We start from the raw sequence: 25,915 nt of genomic DNA, 5'->3' as shown, positions 1-25,915 counted from the left end.
GAAGGAATAGAGATAATTTTCCGGCAACTACTCTGTTACATACCTTTATGTTATATTAATATTAAGTTATGATTAAAATTTTTTATTGTTAATATTAATGAAATTATTACGAGTGGAATCGATTTATTACTGTAATAAGTAGCGCAATCATAAATTATAATCTATATATAAAATGATTACTGTAAGATGTGTAAATGACTTAATGGTTTTATTTTGTGATACATAAGTGTAGAGAAAGCATGTAGCAAAATACAAGTGCTATGCTCTTGTGTTCTTTGTTTAGTTAGTTACTTGTATATCTTATCTGTTTTGGATATACAAGTAACTAACGGAATTTTTAGCGAGCGGGCAACAGTATGGACGCTCTATTGGTAGAAGGCAGCACTTACGCCTGCGCAGAGCACACAACATATATGTATGTACCTGTATTGGCTAATCTTGAAATTGTAATTAGTCGTAACATGCATTTATATAAGACGCGAGAAAATTGAAATGTTAAGTTTAATATACGCAATATATAAAGAAAGTACCTATATAGGCAGAGAGAGAACATAACTCAAAAGAGTCAAGAAGTAAGTTAATAAATATTTAATATTTTATTAAAAAGATACCTGATATTTTATTCACAATATTGTCCATCGAAAGCTATAACCATTTCCCATTTCTCGGGTAACAAATGGATTCCGCGGTAGAAAAATTCTGATTCTTTCGAGGCGATCCAGTTTCTATTCTATGCGCTTGCGTTAATTATGTAATTGTTTAACTTTACACAATTCATATCTTTATACTATTAGAATTTCAAAGACAGTTTAAAAAACTGTAGATTATAATCGCATTACAGTGTAAAACAAACAAGAATAAATATATATATTTGTGGAGATAGCGCCAATTAATCATGACACTTCCAGTACGTATGTTCCAAAATGTTTTTAATCTTTTATTTACGATAAAAGATTGACTTAAAAAATTAAAACACAATTTTTTTACATATACTAATACAATTCTAATAAATGCAAAATTTATAAATCCACTTACTTTGTTCAACAGTTATTTAGAATTGCAGCAAAATATGGTCATTGTGTTATATAAGCTATTAAAAACTAAATTATTCATTGTTTTCAGGGCACATTTATAAAATTTTTTGTCGTTTATTTTAGAGCTCTAGAGCTCTAGTTTATTTATCATCATTTTGATAAATTTTAACTGTATTGTACCACTCAAACATCCTACACATCGTAATTGATAAGAAAAAAACACGAATAATGGATCACGGACTAAGAATAATTTATATACACATATAAATTATATATGTGGGTATATATATGTATATATATTATACTATATATACATACATGTAAATAATCTCAATTCAACGAATTTCTTACCTGTTAGTGCTCTACCAATAAAGAGTTGTATTACGTTATAACTACTCGCAATCAGAATCCATCCTAAAGAAAAGTTTATACCGCATACTATCATGGTACATTTTCTTCCATAGCTCATAGTAATAAGGCATAAAAGGCTACCGATGATTTGGGTGATTGATATAATAGAAACTAGACAAAAATTGTTTTATTGTTACGTGCAAATCAGTGCATTTTACAAATATTTTTTATTTTATAAAAATATTTCATCAATTTTTTAAATTATACATATAATTCTACTTTATTATTTTTTTCTATTTTGTGTTTATATATAAATTTATGCAATATAACAATAAAAGCATGTACAAAGATTATTGAATTCTTGGTTTATTAGCAATTCTCTTAAAAGTCATAAATATTAATTATGGCAGAGACTAATAAGACTAATAAGACTAACAATAAATAATAACAGTTATAAATGTTAATATAGGAATATATTTTGTAATGAATAAATAATACTAGAATTGTGTTAAAACTATTACCAAACAATGGTACTTCCATTTCATTTAAAGTTATCGATGACATATTACTTGTCAATACCGGAAGTACTATAGAGGAGTATCCCATAGCGGCTCCTGTATTAATTTGAGTCAAGTTGCAAATAATGATGTAAAGAAGCTGCGGCAAATTATATATGCACAGAAATTAGATATTAAATATAATATCATTATGATCTTTATTTTTATTATAATATGTTAAAATTGCGAACAATACTTTTTTTTATTTAAAATTTTAGGAGTTTAAATTTATAGCATTTTAATTAAAAATTATTTCATAGAGATTTTATTTTAAGTCACATTAAAATGAAAAAAAGTCATGATCTTTTTGTTTGTATTAAATATGTTTAAATACTTATTATTTTCATTAAACATGTTTAAATAAATTACGTACCAAAAAAAGCACTTCTCTTCGTATATTCGATTGTAGATACATTTTTATATTTACCATATTATCGATGTCTCGTAAAAATTTTGTAGAAAGCACAAAGAATTTCTATATTATATTTATTTCCTCTAATTGCACTATAATAATCTACAAGATTACATCATAACTAGTTTCAACTGACACTTTCACATGTTCAATTAATTGTGTATTTTCTGAAATAAAAAAATGTTTTTAATTACAACGTGTACACTTAAAAACAAATTTTTATAAAATATGATATTTTGTTAAATAATGTTTTATCGAACTTTTGATTAAAAATGGATGACAATAATCGCGAAGTTTTCAATCAGACTTATTGTATCGTTGAAAATAATGCTTGAACTAATCCACTTTTTTTATGGATATTTTACATATGCACAGTTATTTAACGTTTCCAACTAACGTTATCAAGAAAAGTGAAGTAAAAACTTACAATAATAGCTAACTACGTCACATAGATTATTGTAAAATATAAACTCGTTCATGGATGACCAATGCCATAATTACAGACGTAATTATGCGATGACTCAAAGAGCTCATCATACTCGAAATTTTTTGTTGTTTATACTATTTAATATTGCGTTGATGACGCAAAAATTTGACGTACTAAATAATAATATGCACATCTCTCAGTATATAATAAAATATGTAAGATACTTTGCACTTATTTTAAGAGAGAGAGAGAGAGAGAGAGAGAGAGAGTGTGTATCTTCTTTAAATACAATAAATGTAACATTAAAAACACCTAATGAGAATCAGCGCAAATATGTGAGCACAACATTTTTTTCATCGAAAATAATTACTCAGATGATTATATGATGTCTTCTTTATTATATTTAAAGAGATTTAAAGAAGAGTTTCAACTCTTTTTGAAATTCTCCCTCCTCAGTAATATTAAATTTATTATTTTTTTTTTAGATTTACATTTTATAAATTGAATAAAATCGTTTAAACTGCGGAAAGCAATTTTGTAGCACATCTTTTTTGTTAATTAATATGGTTCCGAGTTTTTTATTTGTCGCATTTAAATAGACATATTAATAATAATGTTTATTTTGGAGTTTACAGTATATATATGCCGCAAAAGATTATAGTCGATGATTATAAAATGAAATTGTAGACTCGCGATCGTTAGTAAATTATTTTCTACTTAACACTGTACATGACTTGTCTTTTCAGAGTCTTATGGTCGGATCATCATCGGTTCTTTAACTCGTGAGATCGTTCGCTCATTTATTACTCACAAGGGGACGCTCAAGCTAGTATATCACGGATTTGTTTGAAAAAAATTGAGGTGATACTTTGAGACAAAAAAATTTACACGTGTTTCGGCATTTTACTCCATAGAGCCCCGATTGGTCAAAAAAAATTAAAAACCAAACAAATTTCTGCGCTAGTGATTGCCAGTTTTGCTTGAAATTTTTCAATTCATTTTTACTTACAAAACTATTACTCGTATAAAAAAGTGATCTATACACTTTTTTCTAAAAAAATTCTCAACTTTTCGAAAACATAAGGTGCGATAATAAGCTTGGGCCTATCTTATTTTTAATATATAAATTAATTTCAATATATATCCAAAATACGAGTCATTTTTTAATATAAAAAAACGCGTTTTCGACTAGAAAAAATTGAAACATGTTATTTTTTTTCGGAAGGTTGAGAATTTTGTAGACAAAAAAGTAATAAGGTTTTAATAGATATAAATAGTTTAAAATATATTATTTTTTATAGTAATATCATAATAAAGACATTTAATAATTAATGTTTTCTTAATAGTTAAAAAAAGGTTTTAATAGATATAAATAGTTTAAGCTACCAACCGAGACATACAGTGATGTGCTTTACGTTTACGAGATAAGGTACTTCAATCACTAGCGCAGAAATTTGTTTGGTTTTTAATTTTTTTTGACCAATCGGGGCTCTATGGAGTAAAATGCCGAAACACGTGTAAATTTTTTTGTCTCAAAGTATCACCTCAATTTTTTTCAAACAAATCCGTGGTATACTAGCTTGAGCGTCCCCTTGTCAGTTCGAGAATTTTATTATTCTTACTAAATAAAATATTTTTTTGTGGGTCGTTGCTGTTTATTATTAGATATTTACATTATTATAATTCTAATAAAACCGTTTTAACTGCGGAAGGCAATAGTTATAATATAAATTTACAACTGTAGATTTATTTTAACATACATTTTATTTAAGATGAATTAGCAGTTTGCAGGAAAACTATTTGACGTAAATTAAAAGAAACAATTAAGTTGTTTAAATGCCTTTATTGTTTCGCCGAAATGCAATGTATATAAACAATATTGTGCGCGCATGTACGGTGTATGTACCTATCGAGAGACGCATGCGTGAATTTTTCCTAAACTTTATCGCACTTTCGACTAATAAATCATCGCGTCGTGTAATTGTCGTCATAACCCGTCCATACAGCATGACGTGTCGACAAAAGTTGAACGTTAATTTAAAGAGAACCAAGGTCAACAATTGATGCTCAAATTTAAGCATTAATAACATAAAATATAAGAAGGTCAAAAGATGTATAAATATCGTCTTATATTACAATCAGTGATTAAAACTTGTTTGGTAATGATGCATGCATATGATGCTGTCTGTCAGTATCCGATCGTAAATTAAAATCATTCTTCTATGATTATATGGGCAACTGTAGAAATCATACGCTTATTTAGAAATCTCTTTTAATATCAAATATTGAAAATTCTCTCTATCAATCAAAATCATGATTATAATTAATTCTGTGGATCGTGATAACAGAGTTGTTGTTAGTATTTCTGTTTATGGTTGTGATGTTCTGATATTCTAGTATGAAATATTACTTTAAAAAAAATAATGCGTTATCATTACAGTTACTTTTTGTTAAAAATAACTCGTTACCGTTAGTAGTTATTTATCTTAAGAGATAATCGCGTTATCATTACTATTATTTAAAAAAGTAACAAATCGTTACTTTTTCATTACTTTTCGAGAAATTGTTGAGTTTATAGCTTCCTCATGATAAAATTAGGCTCTTTGACGTGTTTTTGCACAAAAGACGACCGAATCTGGCAGAAACAATCGCCGGGAGCTAAACTCAACAATTATAATTTTTTATTTATATTTGTGAACATTATACAACGAATTTAAATCAAATACTATTTTTAAATATTAATGTCATTATTAAGAATGTATTTCAAGATTCACTTTTAGTATTGAAAATCCGTAGTATAAATGTAATGTAAATTATAATTTTCAACATCGCTTCAATTTTGTTAATCTGTGACTTGTGCTCGCGATGAACTAAAATAAAGAGGACATTATATACAATCTCTAAATAATTATTTTTGATCAAAAAATTTTGCATTTATATATCTGTGCTAACTCCCATTAACCTGTTTTTAATGCTATATTTATTGTATTTTAAGATTGAGAGACTTTTAATTAGTTTTATAGATTATTTTTGTATCTATATATTTTTTAAATATAAAAATGACAGTTGTATAATATAAAAGGACTAATTAGTTTTATAGATTATTTTTGTATCTATATATTTTTTAAATGTAAAAATGACAGTTGTATAATATAAAAGGACTAATAATTGTCAAATAAAAAGAAATAATTTGTCAAAATTTCGAATAAAGTGATGAGATACTTTCTTATCTTTTTTAAATATATATCTGTGGAACATTATAATGACAATGTGTTTGCATTGTTAGAATGTGTTATTTATCAGAAGATAATTTTCATATTTTGCTTCGTTTAATTCTTTATTTGTTCATTTTTAAACTTTTAAGACCGCAATTTTATTCCACTAGTCATATATTGTTATTATTCGAATATAGAATAAATAAAATAGTTGTATTAAGCTTTACCAAGAGATTCTATTGAACTTTATTGATACTCTGTCACGCATCTAAATTTGAAATAAATAAGTCAATTGGTAAATTATGCAATGTAAAAGTAAACATTTGAATTTAAAAAAAAAAATCATAAATTTATTCAATACAAATGTCACAATTAAACAATAACGTATAACGGATAAATTACATTATTCAGATCTAGCAAACACGAATATCTCTCGTAAAGAGTTAAATACATTCCAAATCTAATAAACGTGAGTCTCACTTGCGGCGCTCATATAGCAACGTCAAGTGGTTAAACAAGTCAGTTTTGGTGCGCACTTTCATCAGAGAAATCACAAGGCAATCCAAATAACTTTGCGGCCAATAAATATTGTCATCTATATCGGTAACTTTGATAGATAGCGATAACGGTTGATCGCGAAGTACATTCAGTTTTTACGTGCCGCTGTAATGTGAACAAAATTTTATTTTCGAAGAAAACAATCTGTTACTGATATGGTAATTATATCACTGTAGCGTATTCTTTATCGATAAATATAGCGTATTCTCATTTAATAGATTTTGTTAAAAGTATGTGAAATCGGTGATAAACTGTTAAAAAATATACACACGGATTTTGTTAAAGTGAAAAATTTTAATCCATTAAAGTGGTTTAACTTTTGTTGTACATACGTATTAACATCTGGAAAAATGACTTATCTCGAAGAGGAATGCAGCCGTTTCATTCAGGTAAGTCGACAGATCTTTCGAAACACGCTTCCTTATTATGTAATTATGTAATACCATTAAGTGCGTTTCAACGGATTGCTGTATTTTTAGTCAAAATTTCATACTCATGTACATCATCTAAGCTATCTAAATATTAAATTTATATAAAATAATTTCGTGCTTTTAAGAAGAATATATAGCAATCGATTTAACCTGTTTAGATGACAAACTTCAATATATAGTGACAGAAAAGTCACGGATAGATGAAGTGTCTCGAAAACAAAGCATTTGAAAAAAAGAATTTTCATGCAATTTCATTATATTAGTTGAAAAAAAGAAGTTTCATGCAAAAATCGAGGATTTCAATGAATACATCAAATACGATACTCATTTGACCTTGAAAACAAGAGTAATGGAAAAGCTCTTTAAATATCTCTAAAATTAACTTTCAAATATTTAGGTAATACGAATCCGTACTTCTTAATAATCTTGTAGTTAATATCAAAATTTGTTTAAAATACTACAGTGAAACTCCTTTTAGTTTAGAATGTTTCGAGATATGAGTTAACATTCACTTTTACTTAAAAATGAAAATATCAAAATACCCTTTAATGGCCTTGTCTTTTGACATATATTGTGAAGGTTATGCTCTTGGACAACATTCAAAGACTTTCTTTATCATCGGTCGAACACAGTGCATATGCTGGCAGTACTTGAACTTTGTTTCAACTCATATCTCGGAAAATATAATACTTAACCAAAGGGAGTTATTGCAGTATTTTAAAAATGCATACATACATCTCTCTCTCAAGACATTACCGCAAAAATAAAACAATTTAATATTTAGATTGTTCTATTATTACTTTTAAGTGTCTATGTAAAATTTGAGCACAATTTTCTTATTAGTTTAAAAATCATTGACCTAAAACTGTGTATGTGTTGTGCGTGCGTGCCTAAAAAATATGATCATTTTGCTGCATAAAACTATTATAAGCAAACGATTTTATTTTTTCAAAATATCCTTAAAAAGATTTTGATATCAGTTATAAGAATATTGAATAAAAAGTGAGAGTTTTCATTGAAAATTTTAAAGATAATTTTGAGAGTTTCCATACTTGCGCTCAAGGTCAAATGGATATCACTGTTTAATGCATTTATTGAAACCCTACAACTTTTGTGTGAAATTTTTCTCAAATGTCTTGTTTTTGGAATATTTTACCAGTCTGAAACTTGTTCATCATCATGTATTTTGAACATACATTTTCATGTATTTTGAACATACTCCCCCAATTATTTAGGAAATTAAAGGAAATATTTAATATTACATGCAGTGAATGTCCAAATAAAAGATGTCAAATAATCAAAAAGATGATAAATAATCAAATAAATTCTGCAAACTCAGGCTTAAAATTATATTACACCTTTTTGCACTATTTATTGCGACTATTGCGCGATAATGAAGTTAATGCGCGATAACTTTGCGATAATGGAATAATCTCGCAATAAGTGATAATCAGATTTAATAACCTTGTAATTACACATGTTTAACAAAAAAGAAAAAATCAGAACGAGACTAATCATTTCCTGCAGTCTTTTGAACGCTAATACGAGTCCTAAGTCAAAATTAATAAATTCAAAATAATAGATTCAATATGACGGATGTCAAAATTTAAAAAATTTGAAAATTATGCGAAAATTTATAATTTTTTTATAATTTAAAATTTTTATATTATATTTAGCAGTCTAAAAAAATCTTTAAATATAAATCAACATAATTGTAAGCTATATACTTTAATTGGGTCTGTTTTTTGTTCCTCCACTGTCTAAACTACTGCACACGGTGCAATAAGTTAAAGTGAAACAAACGTATATTTGTTTCACTTCAACTTATTGCACCGTGCGTACTAGTTTCGGCAGTATAGGAACAAAAAACAGACCCTTTAAGTCATCAATTATTTAACTCAGAAAACAAAAGTATCTAAATTTGGGTCATAAAACTATTTTTACCTCTAAAGGAAAGATGACTTAAAGATGTCTTATGACACAATTTTAGACTTTGTGTTGTTCGGGAATTTACTGCAACTTTTTTATAATCGATCTCATATTTAATCATGAATATCTTATTAATCATCACTGCCGATAAAAATTCTTTTAAGGGCTGTAAGTCCTAACAACATATATTTTTTGTAATAAGACTTTTCTACATCAAGTATTGTTATAATATAACAAAATATGTAAAAATAGTTCTCTTGCAAATTGAAAATTTCTCAAAATTATAACGCGATAGAGCAGTTTAAAAAACGAATTCAGTATTCAAAAAACTGTAAAACATTTTTCGTTCCAGCGTTTAAAAAAATGATTCTTTTGTCGAGTATTGTTACAGATAATAATAGCGATACGATCAACATCATTTCTGTATAAATTGACGTTAATTTTTATTGCCATCTCATGCTTGATGATCACAAAATTTGCAAGCAGAAATTTCTATTCTATCAAGAACCAATCGGTTTCACGAGCGAATAATATTGCCGATCAGTTTCGAAGTCCGAAGATCAGTGCGTTATGATGTACGCAATATCTTAGTGACGATTTAATCCTCTTACGCAAGCACTAAGAGTTCTGTAATAAAATTGTCATGTTGTATTACCTACAGGCTTATTATCTTAAACCGAGTTATATTTAATCGCTTCTAATTCGTATGCGCCTGTCAATCCTCAACACAGAACATTTCCGAGTTGATACACGTTTCAAGCATGGACCATGTGTCTCTTTCACAATATTCTTTTATTATAATTAAACGGTATTAGCATTGTCATTATTAAAACGCCTTCTCCAATGACGCACAATAGATCTTTGTAATTCAAATGTTAGAATGTATTACACTACTTTAAGAAGAATATGATAATTAGTTGTACTTAATAATAGATGTTATCTAAATCTAAAATGTATGTTTATATTTAAATATTCAATAATGTATATAATATATATATATTATATATAACTATTCCAGACTATCCGCGCTATTTATTTAAAAACGTAAGAAGTGGTTTTTATTAAAAATTTCGAAAAAATTGATAAATAAATCAGATATATATATCCAATAAAATCGATTTATCAAATAGTGATAGTTTAAATTTCCCTGACCAGAAATGGATTATTCAGTTTGAAAGTCAATTTTTTAGACCATGTATTTTTTATTACAGATATGAGTTCAACGCAAAAAAAACATGAATTTTTCAAATGTTTTTTTCGAAAAATGTCAACTGTAATGTTAAAATGACTTTAGAATGAGCTGGAAAGTTGGAAATATCATTTGATAGAGCGCACGTGCGTACTCAATTTACAATAAAAATCTCTTTCTTCGTTTTGAACAGGTGGCATGGCTGATCTGGGACATCTTGATCCAAATTAAAAATATATTTTAATAATGTATGTATTTATCATATTAAGGAGTTGTAAAAACCGCTGTTCACGTTTAAATAACTTTAGCTGCATATGCTATGATTAGAGACATTTGTTATATGTCATTTTGGATCGGAGTCGAATCGTTTGTAACTATATATATTATTATTATTTAAATTAAAGTTTCTGTATGGTATATTATCGGCTCTTTGCCCTTTTTTTATTTATATTATTTCACAATATGTTTTTAACATACGGGCCGTGTCTTACAACTATCGCATTTTTTCCTTAAAGGACGTATTTTGAGATAATTTTATGACAAGAATCTTAATACAAAAATATCGAGGTTATAATAGTTTTTAAATTAATAGCAAGTAAATTTTGCTGATCACAGAACTGACATTTCGCACGCTCAGGTATGACGATATGACAAATGGTGATGTGAGCCATAAGAGCCTCGTTAACATGCAATATTTTTTAGAAAGTTGTTTGAAAAATATTTGTACAATAAAAGAATATATTTGTATATTTTTCTTTTTTAAATATATATATACACACATGTGCATAATTTATATGCATATTCAACAATAATAAAAAAAGGGCGAAATAACAATCAAATTTTAAATAAATATACTGTAAACTTTTACATAAATTTAGACGTTTGATAATCTATAATTATAAATACATAAAATTACTCAATTTTTCTTAAAAATTACTTAAAAATTAATATAAGTATTTAAAAATTAAAAAGAGTGAATCCGTCGTAACTAGTTATTTTGACTCGTAATAATAAAATTTAAACAGCGGTAAAAAAAAGATATATTTCTTAACATTACTGGGTATCATCTTAAAAATTATTCTATTTTAGTTTTAATAATTTTAAATAATTTTGATTTTTAATTATGTGTGTATGTAATTAGTTTTTTTAGTTGTAATAATTTCGATCTTTTAAGTTAAGTTAGTTCACTTTTCGATGATTGATAAAATATTTACTTAACTCATTTGAGATAATAAAAATCACATTCAAAACTCAATTTTCGGTGTTTTAAATTGTGAAAAAAGAATGAGATGCGCTAAAGATTTAAAATATGTTAAATTTGTATGTATAGATTAAAATAATAAATTTTTGTAATCACAGAGAAATTTTAGTTTCTCTCTCTCTCTCTCTCTTCGGATATAATAAAATTAAAGAACCCATTTTGAAGGTGTCTATCATCATTACTGAAATAAAACACTGTTATTTGAATCGTCAATAAAAACTAATGAGATACAATATTATGTACGACAATAATCTCAATCCAAGGTTGCTACGTATTAAATGAGCTTGAAAAGGTAAAAAAGGAAACAACTCACAAATTTAAAAAAAAGTCCGCCTATAAAAGTCTTCTGCAATTAATGCTACTCACATAAAAATGTTCACGGAATTCAGCATAATATTACATCATGCGTTAATTACATTTGCAATTGCATTGACAGTTGTTTTGCAAGTATTAATATTTATATGCTTACGATGTCTTGTGATAATGGTGATACTGTCATTTGTAGCAGATACCAAAAATGATGTGAGATGCGTTGTTGTTTTTCTAATCACAAGTGTCGCTTTTTATCGTTTTGGGTACTCAACCATTGCAAGTGTAGATTACCAAGAAAAATAATTTCATTGTTGCAGCAAAATTATCATTGCTAATTATTGCATATTCGTACTACCAGCGACCAAATTTAGTTGATAGAACTATAATTTTGTAAATCATTTGTTATTAAAGAATTTCTTTTGTTAAAAAATTATTTACTAAAAATATTTATTTTTATAAAAAATTACGTTAACTTATTAAAGCAAAATATATTTATCTTTAGCTAATATTTTTACTATTGAAGCAAAACCATGTTCGCACAAATCCATCATGATGATAAAAAAAATTTCTTATTGTAATCAATTTGTGTTTTTACAGGAAAACTTGATTTATTATTAACAACATAGAGTCCTTAGAATTGAACTTAGACGTCTAATTAAAACGTTACTGTTACACGAAAATTTATGTATGCATGAGATATTGATATGATACATACTATTCTGTGGATACAATCGACGCAATGTTACAAACTCTTTAAAGTGTTTTTTAATATTGATCAATTTGTTCTTCTGAATTGATCCATTAAACGCTTCAAAGCATTTGTAGCGAGACTTTGACTACAGCCTATTGTAATGATGTATCAGTGACACAAAAATCGTCTGTGTGCAAATCCTACTTGAGCTTAAGACACAGTGCGAAGAAATAGCGAAGATGATAGAAATAACACAGTTTCAATCTATCAAAAACTGGGTATTCCGGTGTATCCAATTTCTGATAAGTTGAAACTGTGTTATTCTTATCACTATCGCTGTTCCCTCGCATTGTGTCTTGGACTTTACACTACGACTAAAATCTCTCGTCTTTAAGATCTCCACCTTAACAAATAACATGTTTTCTCATAAGAAAGATTCGACGCTCATTTGTATAAATCAGGAAAAATTAGATCCACTTCATACAGGCTAACGATAGTGTGTGTTGGATAAAATTATTTATTTTCTTAATATTTTTTATGTTATTTATTTTTTTATTGAATTATAACTTCCTTTATATTTTTATTACCTTCACTGACTGAGCTTTTCTCTGTATCATAACGTGTTGTTATTAATGTTATCATACTCATTTTCTAATTTATTTATTTACTTTTTGTGCTTATATCTATTTATAAATATTATATTTGCTATTATTTGCACTTTATTTCCGGCTCTTAGGTTGTACATTTTATGGAGCTTTTACTTCTCACGAATTTTTTTTTTAATTTCTTCATTTCTCATTTATTCTGGATACAAAAGTTATCCTAATAATTTTTGTTTGTCTCATCATATAGTTTATTAATTTAATGTGTTATATTGATAATAGGCGAGTCCTTGGACACTGCAAATGAACTACATCGGATTGCTAAAAAAAATTGTTTCATAAACTTTTCGCTACATTATGTATGGTAAGAGCCATTCTTGTTGGGCGATCAAATATCAGTCGGTCTATATCTCTTGTCAAGCCAAGAGAATGACAGTTTATTATTAGATATTTAAAGACTACACATTATATTGATGTGAATCAGATACGGATTGCGTATCACGAATCATAAAAATTAATGTTCAATTGTGCTTTGATATCAAATTATTTCGTTAATGCAGCAAAAACGCTTTGATAATTAAATAAAATTTATTTATTATTTGTTATATGTTTTTACAGCAAAATAATTTGTGCAATTATAGTTTTAGCAAAATTACAACTAGCAAATAGCAAATCATATTATAATTTTACTAGTAGATACATCAGATTAAATTTAGAAAAATACAAGAATTAAATTTCCATTAATGTAAACATTTAAGTAAATTGTAGGTATACATTACGTATAAAGAAACACGGTAGTATCTCTGCGTTTGTCTCAGCACCAAGATACTACAGTATCTTCTTAATAATGCTCTAAAGATGAATTTAGAGAAGAATATCATGAACTTTACTTAAATTATTGCAAGATGGCATTTGATAATATACAATTTACAGAAATGTATTATAATTTAAAGTAAAGTATATTTTTAATGGGAAGGATGCCGTTTGTCTGCAAATTGATTATCTACAATCTACAACATCACTTGCCTACATCACTTTTGCCAAGAGTTCGTTTGCGCACAAAAATTATTGTTTACCGCTCGATTGCTTATGTGCGCATTTTTGCGCACAAATAACAATTTCAGAAACAGAGTTACTTTTGTCTATACATACATTATTGCTTATACGTAGTATTGCCTACAAGTATTATTGTCTACATCTTGATTGCCTACATGCATTTTTGCACACAAATAAAAATTTAAAAAACAAAATCACATTTGCCTACGTGTACAATACTCTGCCATAAAAATACAAATTATTTTCTTATTCAATCTTATATATATTTGTGCGTAAAGGCGTTTGTATAGATAGACAATCGATCTATAAGCAATAATTCTCTTGCGTAAACCATTTGTCGGCAAAAGTGATAAGCAGGCAAACGATGTTTAGGCAATCGATTTGTAGAAGCCATCTCTTTTTAATGTGGATGCCCATTTTAATACTAAACGTATCGAGATTTAATATATACCTATTTGTACTGTAACCGATCAAATGACATGTCGCAATAAATAACGCTAGGTTACACGTGTTTATCAGATTTAACAAATAAAAATATAAATAAATGATGTAAAATTAATTGTATATATTTAATAGGAAAAGTCATGAAGTCAAATGTGAAAAAGTGATAACATTTCATGCGAATTTTCTAATCAAAAGTTTACAACCGGTCATTTGATCGGGTCATGGTACGTTTAGTGTTAAAAATCAACGATAAATTAACGGATATGTCATGATACAAATTATGTCATGGTAATTACAATATACATATATCTCGTTCGAGGAAGTTACGCAAGCCAATGTCATGACGGACGAAGCGCAAATAAGACCGGAAAGAATTTAGAAGTCGTACGATAAGTTTGTAGCGCAGAATCAATCGAAGCGTGAAGTTTTATTGAAATCTCACGCCAATTACTAATTATAGCCTTTCACTTTGATTCAACAAGATTTTTTCAAATTAAATATGTCCATACATGAAGTTATTATAAATTCTATTTGCTACATATAACGCGAATGTATGACATAAAGATGCAATCACATCTGATATTTCCGAGTATGATCTATTGTGGATTGATTTAAGCGCGGAAAGGTACTTTTCATTTTAACCAAACTGAAATAATTAAATTTATTAACATTTATAATTGTTGAAACAAAATTTATAAATATCAAATTGTACATAATTTTTTTAAAATAATTAATTGTTCAAAAATCATTGAATTACTTTATAATCCAAATATAATATAACAAATGTAACATACAAAATTTAACATAAAAGAGTATATATAAATTCACAAAGTGAATTGTACATTAAAAAAAAATATGGCGATTTCCTACTATAAATGTATAGATTTTGCTTCAGTTTCATTTCGCTTTCTTTTCTATACGATATAACCAAATTATACATTTTATTTTTCTTTTCCTCTCGATCAAAACATTCTCTTACGACATTGTGATAAAATATAATCTTATCATTAATGTCACTATTAATGTTAATTACAGTGTCTTATTAAACAGTATAATACCAATTTGCGATCCGTTAACTATCAATGATCCCTCGATTATCTTTTTGCGTATTCGCCTCTTATCAATACAGAATTCTCGCAGTAACAGAAATATACAATAGACTGGATTTATATTTGATATTCGCGCAAGCGTCGCTCAGCGATACGACGAATCATCATGCTGTGTGAATGGTCCCGGAGTGGAGAATACGGCCGGGTGCAGCAGATAAATTCCATACGTTGTTCTCAGTCAATAACGAGTTCTCAGTTAGCTCTGATCACAACCGCGGTTACATCGGAAAACTTACGTCTTGCGCTAATCGAAAGACTCGCGGAGTCGAAATATACTGGATGAGATTTTCTCTAAGGCATATATTCATAAAGAGAGATATTCTCGAATATTTTAAAAGAAGCTCGATCGTGCGACGTAAAAAGACTTGACATATTTATAATACTTTTTAACTTATCACGGTAAAAACGATCACTCGGACTGATAACAAATATTAGACGCGTACGTTTATAGATCTGGAAATAAAGAGACTCAAACAATTTTTTAGAATTGTCCACAGCAATCTGATGAATATCGAATACATCATTTGAAACAATAAAACCGCTGATCGGAAGTTAAACGCGTTTATTTTTTTAAAAATCAAAGAAGGCGTTATATAAACGGTTTTATAGATAGTTTATAGACAGTTTAGAGAATAAACAACTCAAAGTAAGTCGGTGTTTATTATACGTATATAGGATGATAATTTATCTACAATTCTAGATAAAAAATATTGAAAACGGAAGAAGGGGGCGCAATCTCGTATTTAGAACTCCACGATATATCTATACTACGGGATAGTAGTTAATTTACTTCAATTCATTCAACGTTTTCAACAATCGAATTTCAAATCACTTCACGCTCTTACGTCTTCTAAAATTAAAGTGGACGATAAATTAATAATTAGGATGGTTTAAAAAGTACTTTCCAATATACATGATATCGAGATTATTATCTTATCATCAAGATAAATATCAGAATCGAATATTGTAAAGATATATATGAAAGATTAAACCGCGACGAAGAGAGAATGAGAGGTAGCACTTGTAAAAAAGATAAAAATGACTGATATCCTTTTCTGATAACTTTTTCTAAAATTATAAATAACGTTTAGTGCGGAAAAATCACTTATTCGGTGATTTTTCTGCATTACAATCGCGTTACATTATTAATTATTTCATTAATTCAGTTAACTATTAAGAAATACAGTTACAGAGAAAAGACATACATCATGACGAACACAGACATCAGTGATACGAACGAACAAGCAAACACTATAAGTAACGTGACAGAACAAACAGATGTTAACAATACAGATGAACAAGAGGACGTTAAAAATACAAACAAGCAGGTTAATAATGCGAATGGACAAACAGATCTTAACAATGTGTGTATGCACATATCGACGTGCATGGAAATCAAGGTATGTACACATTTTCATCAAGATGTAATATAAATCTAAATTTCAAAATGTATAATAATAATAATAATATGAGCTATAACGAGTAAATTTAACGAACATTAAACATTAAAATTACCAATAAGAGCTGACATCGCAGATAGTAACGTGTAATTCAGTTCATTAACAATAAAAATCTCAATGTACTCCATTAAAGATGATAATATAAATTACTACAGACTTTTTAGTTCCAAAAGAAAACTGTCGATAACAGTAATATCGTTAATTCATTTCTTCCATTATCATTCTAACTTACTCAAATGCATATATCTGTCTTTATCTAACATATTGCAACAATATCTCTTGCAAGACCTACACTTACTAGACACAATTACTGCTCTGTTTACTTTTCACACCGATTTTACTGGTAATATACAAATAAAACTTATTTGTATAAAGGGCAAATAAGAGTAAATAACAATCACCGCGGTTCTAAGTGCGTAACAATACTTTAATGTCAAGATTAAAAAACCACTCCAAGTTTCGACTGACTTTCAGTCATCTTCAGCAATTTTGCTGTTATGTATGCTGCAACTGTTGCAAATCATTGTTAATTTGAACCGATATTTTCCAAATACATCTATGTATTTATACAATTTAAATATATACAAAATTTAATTAAAATAAAATTAGACACTTTGCTGGATTTCGTGTAAATTTAATCATTCTTTGCTTCTCAGCATCAGGTAGTACTAGAAAAATATTGTTGTATATAAAAATAATTTTATATATTGAGAGCAATTAAAATGTTTCTTGCTTTTGTTTTTCAAGTCTTATTTATCATTGCACAATCGCATTTGTTCAGGGGAGCTTATCACGATTTATCAAGTATCTTTCTGGATTTTTTTTTCACTTTCCGTTTAAGAGACTAAAGATCTATTTTTGAATACTTCCTAAATTGCAATAACGATTCGTAATTCACCAACTAAGTTGGACTAAAGTTTAATATCTTTTTAGTCCTTATTTTCTTTAACATTATAAAATAATTCAATAAACTACACTACGAAACATGCAAATACACATATATATTATGTTAAACATATTAATTGTGTTACATAAAAAAATTGCTTATCTATTGTTAAGATTATCAAATCTATTATTATCCTTATTCCCAATGATGTAAGTTAATATCTGCCTATATCTCTCTTTATCCTAGTATCTAAAAACTTAATGTAAGTGCATATTTAACAATTAAGTTATATCTTTTAAATCAGTAATTATAATTGTAATTTACTTATGTTTTACTTTGTATCTTATATAAAATATCATTTTTCTTTAAATACATAAATACAATCTGCTTCCAACATACGCGTGCGCACACACGTATATAATATATAAATATACTATATTCGAATAATATGCACGAATAAAAATATTGGTTCCACTCTTTTAAAAGCTGAATTAATATATGTATGTAAGATAACATATTACCAAAATAAAAAAATAATTAGTGCTGTCTCTCTAATGCAGCGTTTATTATTTTATAACGCGATTGAACAAAAAATTAATTTAATTAAACATGAGTATTGAAAATTGAGACTGAAACTGTATAATCTTTTTTTTTTGGAAGTTTTGATGTTTAAGTAGAAGAAAGAAATAACTAATAAATGTAGCTTATACTCCGTTAAAATATTGATAAATTTTTGTTATTTATGTGTCTTTGTAGTCTATATGTAGTAATAGTATATGTACATATAAATAAATAAAAAAATTGTTTGTAACATATCTATTATTTTTTTTACAATTTTCTTCCATATTACATTTAATTGCGATGTTTTTAAACAGTTTTAAACAATAGTTTTATCTAATCAATCATTTATTAGTGGGAGATAGACTATGAAGTTTGGAAAAACAGTCATGAATCTTCAGAATCATGAAACTAGAAGTAGCATCAAATATAATAAAAATTCTTTTTAAGTTACTATTAAAGCTTGTTTCATTAATATACATAAACGATTGCAAGAAATTATTTGAAAACGAGGCAAAAGTACTAGATTTGGAAGTACATACGTACCCATGCGTTAACCTCAACACACACGCACGCACACCCTCACACACATACGGATATAATACGAAATCCGAGCAGCAACCCCTTCTTGAATTGCATTGGTTAATACTAATGTTGGAAAAAAATGTATACATAATTTTAAGACGTTGTATCTCCGCAACAAAAAAATTGTACGAGATTTTACTTTTTTAATTTTTAAGAAGTCCATACTTGACGATGATTATCGTGACATTTGCGAAAAAATGTATTGCACCTCACAGAATGAGACAAACTATACAAATCTTTATAGGAATGTAACATATATATCCTTACTTCAGCGAGTATTCGTAAAGTTAGATGAATTTAAAATTCATTGAAAGCTTCTTAAAGTACAGCTTTTATTCTTTAGAATAAAAACCTTTTAAATACAATCATTTTTTACAGAGTTATGCTTACTTGAAGTTATGCAAAATTTTGAATTTTGGAATTATGTTGCGATAATTTTGTTAATGAATGTAATTTTATATTTACATTACTTTTATATTCAATTTTTTGATAATATGAGGGTAGTTTGAAAAGTCCGTACAAAGTCTAAAATATAGCACCACTAGTAAGTATCGAGATTTTAGAGGATTACACCAAATTTCAATAGATCTATTATTCTGTGTTTGGCGTTCATTTGAATTGATCAAGTTTCGTGGTTTGCGAAAAATGGATTAAAAAGAATTTTGTGTAGTGTGACCGCGCAAAATGATTCAATTTACGCTACAAAGTCCTTCCACATTACCTTATTTCTTAAATTTGGACAAATACGCACCACAAGCATATGAAAAAGGTATAACACAAGTCTAATATAAGAAGAAAAAGAAGCCTTAAAATTATATGCATCATGGAAATGTACTTATGACTAAAAGTTCTATTAATCTTCTTTTTTGCAGATGGAGCCCAGCCTTACCGAAGAAAAAAAATGGGAACGAACAGGAACAATCTATCAAGTATGATAAATAATCTTTTTATATACTTACAAAAACAAAGATAAGATCACACATAATTCTTTTTTCGATTAATTATTTCCTGTACTTCCTGTAAAAAGATAAAATTCGATTGAATTTAATGTACGTACTATATCGTCTTCATGAATGCGAGAGAGAGGGGGGGAAGGAGGGAAGGAGGCAAGGAGAGGAGATAATATCACATAATACTTATCAAATCAGAAAGTGCTGATATAAATTATTTCTCATAAAAATAACGAATCTATTTCTTTAATATAATATTATCAATTATTGCTTCATTAATCTATATAAAAAAAAAGCAAGAAGCTAATAAATATGATATTATCTATAATTAATTTATTTATAATTTAATACTGGATTAATCTATTTTTGCGCTAATAAGACAATACTGAATAGGCGTTTAATACGTTTTGCTGTTAAAATATAAATATGATTTCTCAGTAGATTCTATTTTTTTGTAATTTTTATTAAGATATTTATTGTGACGATCGACCGAGAATTTATGTACTGTTCGATTTTCTGTCGAATGATTTTGGAATTGAGAGATGTAGTAATAGAGATAAAATGTAAATTATAAATGACGAAATAGAAACGAGATATGTAGTACAACAGATTTCCTAGTCAATTCAATTCTGTCTATTGTATAATAAATTATGCAGATTGTTAGGAAACGTTTATAAGTTTATATAACTCATAAGCGACCGTTAATTACAAAAAAGTTTGCAGACATTATCGTGTTAACCTTGCAGTAACAATCACTCATTAGTTACAGAATATGTATAAAGATTACGACGACAACAAATATATCAGTTTCGTCCAAAAAAGATCTCGCTTGTTTTGGTTCTTAATTGTACTGTCATCTATATTTGCTTTTTTTATATACTCGCGGAGTACATTTCTTGATTTTGTATAAAATAACGATGCTTACTTGTAAAATGGAAAAATTATTTGATGCAAAAACTGCAGTTCTCTTCCCTGTTCTATCATGTAGAAGTAGAAATTGCAATATTTTAAAACCAATATTTTTAAGACCAACATTTATTGTGTGATGACATAATACAATAATTATATATAATGCATATGTTCATAGATAATATTTCGTCCCCTTCTAGAGCTAACAATAAATAAACTTTGACATGCATTAGTGTGCATCCAACCAAATTTGCTATTAGACATTATATGAATGAATTTGGTGGATATGCCTTTTTTACAGATATACCTTTTTGAATCGATACAGGTTATCATACAGTGTGCAAACAATATATTATTTTATTAAAAATTAGAAAGTAAGCGTTTTGATCTCAGTTTTAGGTTCTCTTCAGTACAATAAAATTCAATCGATACGTAATATATAATTATGTGAACGATTCTTATAAAGCGCGTGTCTTGTAAAGTTGTGTATATCAATATCTAGAGGTCATGTATAAAAACCATCTGATTATTCTCCATTGTTACACATCAGTCCATCATACTGCCAGATTTAACGAAGTTGATAAATGGTACGCATTGAGATATTAACAGTTGGAAATTTATACTCCAAATGACAATCATCGGTTATAATTATATGGACAAAATAAAGTTAGCAAATCAAAAAATTATAGCAAGAAAGTTCTCGGAAAATTAAGCAAAAACTTATTTGTAAATTTTTATTTTAAGCAATTTTTAAGATATAAAAATTTTACAGCCGCGTACAGACTATGTGTAGGCGGTCAACTCTGAGTGCATAATTGCACTAAAGTGCAACTCATCATCAATGCTCATAATGAATTCGGTTCAATTCAGTTGGACACACTATAGTGCGCATTAGTGCATGTTAAAATCATTGTACACTAATTTACATAAAAATAAAGTGCAAATATTTCAAATTATAAATAAAATGTAATGAGAATTTCATGGTATAATTTATTTTTATATTTATATTAAACACACATTTTTATGTCAATTTGTATACAATGCTTTAATGTGCATCAATGCACACTGGCATTTAATCAAATTCGCTGTAATATTATCGTGCGCATGACTCATACACAGATTGTCGTTTAAACGTAGTCTGTATAATTAATCATATTTAAACCTTTTGGTATCTTAACTCTTCGTAGTTGTACCTCCTGATAATTTTATGCCAGTCACACAGGAAGCAAAATTATCTCAAAACTTTTAATTGATTGTCGTATTACATTTTATTCTTTAAAATTACTGAATATACTTTAAATATTGTAGAAGATGGAAATGCAGTGCATATTTTAAAGATTTTAATTTTGACATATTAAAAAAGTCGTAAGATAAAGATTCTTGAAAACTGTTTTACAAAAAAAATCATAACTATTTTAATTTTTAATTCTTCTTAATAAAAATTTATAGCTATACTTTACAGCGATATGACACTTTCAGAAAAAAAGTAGTGCAACAGTTCACACGTTCCAAAAAGATATTTATTCTAAAAAACAAAGAAAGATCGTTTTTGAAAATAGTAAGAGTGTGATGTTATTATACAGTAAGAATATAACTTTCTTTGAAGATAAAAGTCTCAAACTTTTTACGAGGTCCTGTGGACTCCTGGTGACCACAAAAAATTGTTTACAAAATAAAAATATACAAGTTTTTTTTATATAATTTTTATACACTTTCTTTATAACACTTTTTTTACTTAATTTTTCGAAAACTTATATTTACTATAATATTTTAATTTACAAATTCAGGGCATTTTGTATAATAAATTATACATAATTATGTGTCTATTATATATAGGTATTTTAAATATAATTTTTAATGGTTATAATTACATGTGAAAATGTTTTACTGAATGCTTATCTCTGATGTTCCATAAAATTCTAAAGCTTAAGATTAGTCATGATAAGATATATTCTACCTATACGTTATAAGATTTTCCACATTTTTATCTTGATATCTTGAAAATATGCATGAAAAACGCTACGTGTTATATTATGTTCAGCCTTTAAACTGTGTATAACGCTTATATTTATATAAGATTTTAAGATGTATGTATTTGCTGGCTACGCCTTTTTTGATCTCAATAATTATACGTTATTCATCCGATTCTAATATTTGCATGTGTAATAGCCGCAGTTGACGCGATAAGAAAATTATTCAGATAAAAAGATTCGATGTTTAGTTAACCTTAGCCTTTCGTAGTAACTGTGCAATATTTCTCGTCTCTGTTTGCACTATTTTTCGCGTCATGATTCGCAGCTATTAATAATCTATATTACTTATACATTTTCTGCTTTGTAGAGAAGTTTACGAAAGTTCTACCCTTCGCTACGAATACAAATATTTTTTTTATGAATTTCCGATATCGCCGATTCTACCTGACTCAAAAAGCTTTTATCCCTTCCTGCGAATACAAATATTTTTCATAAAATTTTTTTCGTGTTGCTACCATTTCGTCATCATCGTCGTCAATTTCTCGATATCGTCAACCCGATTTGTCTCCTTGATTCGTAGTTTTTCTTTTACAGCTATTGATGGCCTTATGTGCCAATGTTGTGGTGTTGGGTCCAGCAATGGGTTTCGGTTACAGCGCTGTAGCGGAACGTGCGATGAGAGCGGAGAAAGCTGACGGTGATTTACAACTTGATGCTTATCAAGCAAATTGGATGGGTTAGTGTCAAAAAATTTCTTTAATGAATTTTTTGCAATTTCATATCATTAAAATAAGTAGTCTATTGGCAAAAGTTATTTCTACTGAAAATTTTTTTTTGGAAAGAGCGAAACACTTGTATAATTTTTATTATTCAAGCAATCAATAAGACCTTTATAAAAAATAAAGAAACATTTATTGTTTTCATTAAACATTTTGCAACTAAAGGAAGGATTTTTAGCTTTAAAACAAAATATTCGCCATTTTTATTGAATGGCTGATGGATGTATTAACTGTATTCGCAACAATAAGGATTTAGTTAATTCTTTTACACTCTTTTTCTTACATCAGTAGGGATAATTAAAATTCTTTTGCAATTAAATCCATTTTTCTTTCATGATTTTATACTTTATATTGTAATTGTTTTTGATTTTTTTTTAATATTTAATTTAATTCATAAACAAAGAGCTAAGGATTCCAATATCTAAATTTTTAAATAGGTATTTTTGGTTACAGTTACTTTTGCTCTTATAGAGTACTTAAATAAATTTTAATTATTGTTGTCAAAAATGATTATTATATTTGCGCAACAGCTACTGTATCAGCGTTAGGTACACCTATCGGTTGCCTACTCTCGAGCGTCGTGATGGGACGAGGAAGAAAAATTAGCATGTATGTGACATCATTGATCTCAATGGCGGGTTGGGTGACCATTTACATGTCCAACAGTTACGTACAAATCTTGGTTGGGAGATCAGTTTCCGGAATAGCCACTGGTATGGCATCGGTTCCAACGACGGTATACGTGGGGGAAATAGCGGGACCGAAATGGCGAGGCACGATGGTTACATGGACTAGTATTTCTATCGCTCTCGGTGTTCTCATTGTTTACATCTTCGGATATATTTTTCAGGTAAATGTTCACAAGCAATAGGAATAATAATGCACAATCAAATTCAAATAAAAAAATAAATCATAATGTAAATAACACAAATAAGTAAGAAGCACCAAACGGTCAAGATTGAATCTTGATATCTATAATAATATTTCTATATAAATTTTAAATATATATTTCAATTAAATAAACTGCACGCTGATTACTGTCAGATTTGGAACGCAATCACAAAACAGAGCTTAAATTAATCGTCAATTTAATAATGATGGTAATAAACATCTTATTATAACACCGCAAAGAACTCATTGCAAAAATTATTACTAACTAGGGTCGTTTTTCTTTTCAATTTGATTGAGGCATGTGATGATACCATATTGTCGCAATAATCAATATTAATGGTAATGCATAATCTTTCCCCCTCAAAGGATAATTGGCGACTAGTGGCTTTAATATGCGCTTTATTTCCACTGTGCGCGATCGCCCTCGCTTTACTGGTGGTACCCGAGAGTCCTTTGTGGTTGCGAGATCGAAATCGGCCCGATGAAGCGCTGGAGATCATGAAAAAGTTCCGCGGAATACCAAAGGACCAGCCAGCACCGGCGGAAGTCTTGTTTGAACTAAAACCGCGTCAGCAGAAGAAGAATCAAAACGTGCTGAAATACCTGACAAAAAGGAGCTCTCTAGTACCGTTCGGCATAATGGTCGGCTTCTTCTTTTTCCAACAATTCGCCGGGATCTTCGTTGTCATATACAACGCCGTTATAATTATGGATAAATCGGGTGTTCAAGTAGATCCTTTCTTCGGAGCAATATTGATAGGCATCGCTCGTTTTATAGCCAGCCTCTTAACAGCAGGTGTGTCCCGAAAATTCGGTCGACGAATACCATCGGTGATTTCCGGCATTGGGATGACGATTTTCATGGGAGGGTTGTCACTTTATTTATTCCTAATTGAAAAGGGAACTGTCATGGCGGATAATGGAGTAGTCCCGGTGATTTGCATGGTGATGTACATATTCACAAGCACCTTGGGTTTCCTGGCGATACCGTTCGCTATGGTAGGCGAAATATTTCCGTCCAAAGTTAAAGATATATTATCCGGCATGACGGTCGCCCTAGGTTATGTCTTTAGTGCGATAACCATTAAGATGTATCCAAATATGGAAAAACTGATGAACATGTACGGCGTGTTCCTTTTTTTCGCGACCATTTCTTTAATTGGTGTAATATTTATCTTATTATTCTTGCCCGAAACAAAGGGAAAGACCCTACGCGAGATCGAGGACATGTTCTCGACAAAAAAGAAGGTCTTCGAATTGCAATCGGTGGCAGAAAGAGTAGTCGAAGAAGTAATTGTTCCGACTCCCGTCGATCTTCTTCAAAGAAATTGAGAATATTTATTGCT

General features: G+C 28.4%; 2 protein-coding genes across 4 annotated transcripts in view; one reads left to right on the top strand and one right to left on the bottom strand.

Annotated features, from left to right (window-relative positions):
* Positions 1–2,357, bottom strand: part of LOC108783303 (facilitated trehalose transporter Tret1) — a 6,679-nt gene extending 4,322 nt beyond the window's left edge. Inside the window, exons 1-3 of the mRNA XM_018551844.1 lie at positions 2,316–2,357; positions 1,907–2,042; positions 1,386–1,556 (exon numbers count right to left, since the gene is read on the bottom strand). Coding sequence (XP_018407346.1) covers positions 1,386–1,556; positions 1,907–2,042; positions 2,316–2,357 — 349 coding nt within the window. The remainder of the gene's footprint in view (positions 1–1,385; positions 1,557–1,906; positions 2,043–2,315) is intronic.
* LOC108783302 (facilitated trehalose transporter Tret1-2 homolog) lies at positions 509–25,915 on the top strand. 3 transcript variants are annotated; one of them, XM_018551843.1, is made up of 5 exons: positions 509–572; positions 19,940–19,996; positions 23,494–23,635; positions 24,209–24,528; positions 24,936–25,915. In XM_018551843.1, the coding sequence occupies exons 2-5, from the start codon at positions 19,940–19,942 to the stop codon at positions 25,899–25,901; spliced, it is 1,485 nt and encodes a 494-aa protein (XP_018407345.1). In that variant the 5' UTR covers positions 509–572; the 3' UTR covers positions 25,902–25,915. The 3 variants fall into 3 exon arrangements, with proteins under 3 accessions (XP_018407345.1, XP_018407344.1, XP_018407343.1); XM_018551842.1 differs by lacking the exon at positions 509–572 and adding an exon at positions 6,873–6,943; XM_018551841.1 differs by lacking the exon at positions 509–572 and adding an exon at positions 16,632–16,978.

Source organism: Cyphomyrmex costatus, unplaced genomic scaffold (genome assembly GCF_001594065.2).
Source record: "Cyphomyrmex costatus isolate MS0001 unplaced genomic scaffold, Ccosl1.0 scaffold147, whole genome shotgun sequence".
In the NCBI taxonomy this organism is placed as follows: domain Eukaryota; kingdom Metazoa; phylum Arthropoda; class Insecta; order Hymenoptera; family Formicidae; genus Cyphomyrmex; species Cyphomyrmex costatus.
This window is presented reverse-complemented; position numbering and strand designations above follow the sequence as displayed.

Excerpts from the sequence above, each read along its gene's own strand:
- LOC108783302 (XM_018551841.1), top strand. The coding sequence starts at position 16,787 with ATGACGAACACAGACATCAGTGATACGAACGAACAAGCAAACACTATA. Across the intron at positions 19,997-23,493 it reads GAACAGGAACAATCTATCAA|CTATTGATGGCCTTATGTGC; the intron begins GTATGATAAATA and ends TTTCTTTTACAG. Across the intron at positions 24,529-24,935 it reads TCTTCGGATATATTTTTCAG|GATAATTGGCGACTAGTGGC; the intron begins GTAAATGTTCAC and ends TCCCCCTCAAAG.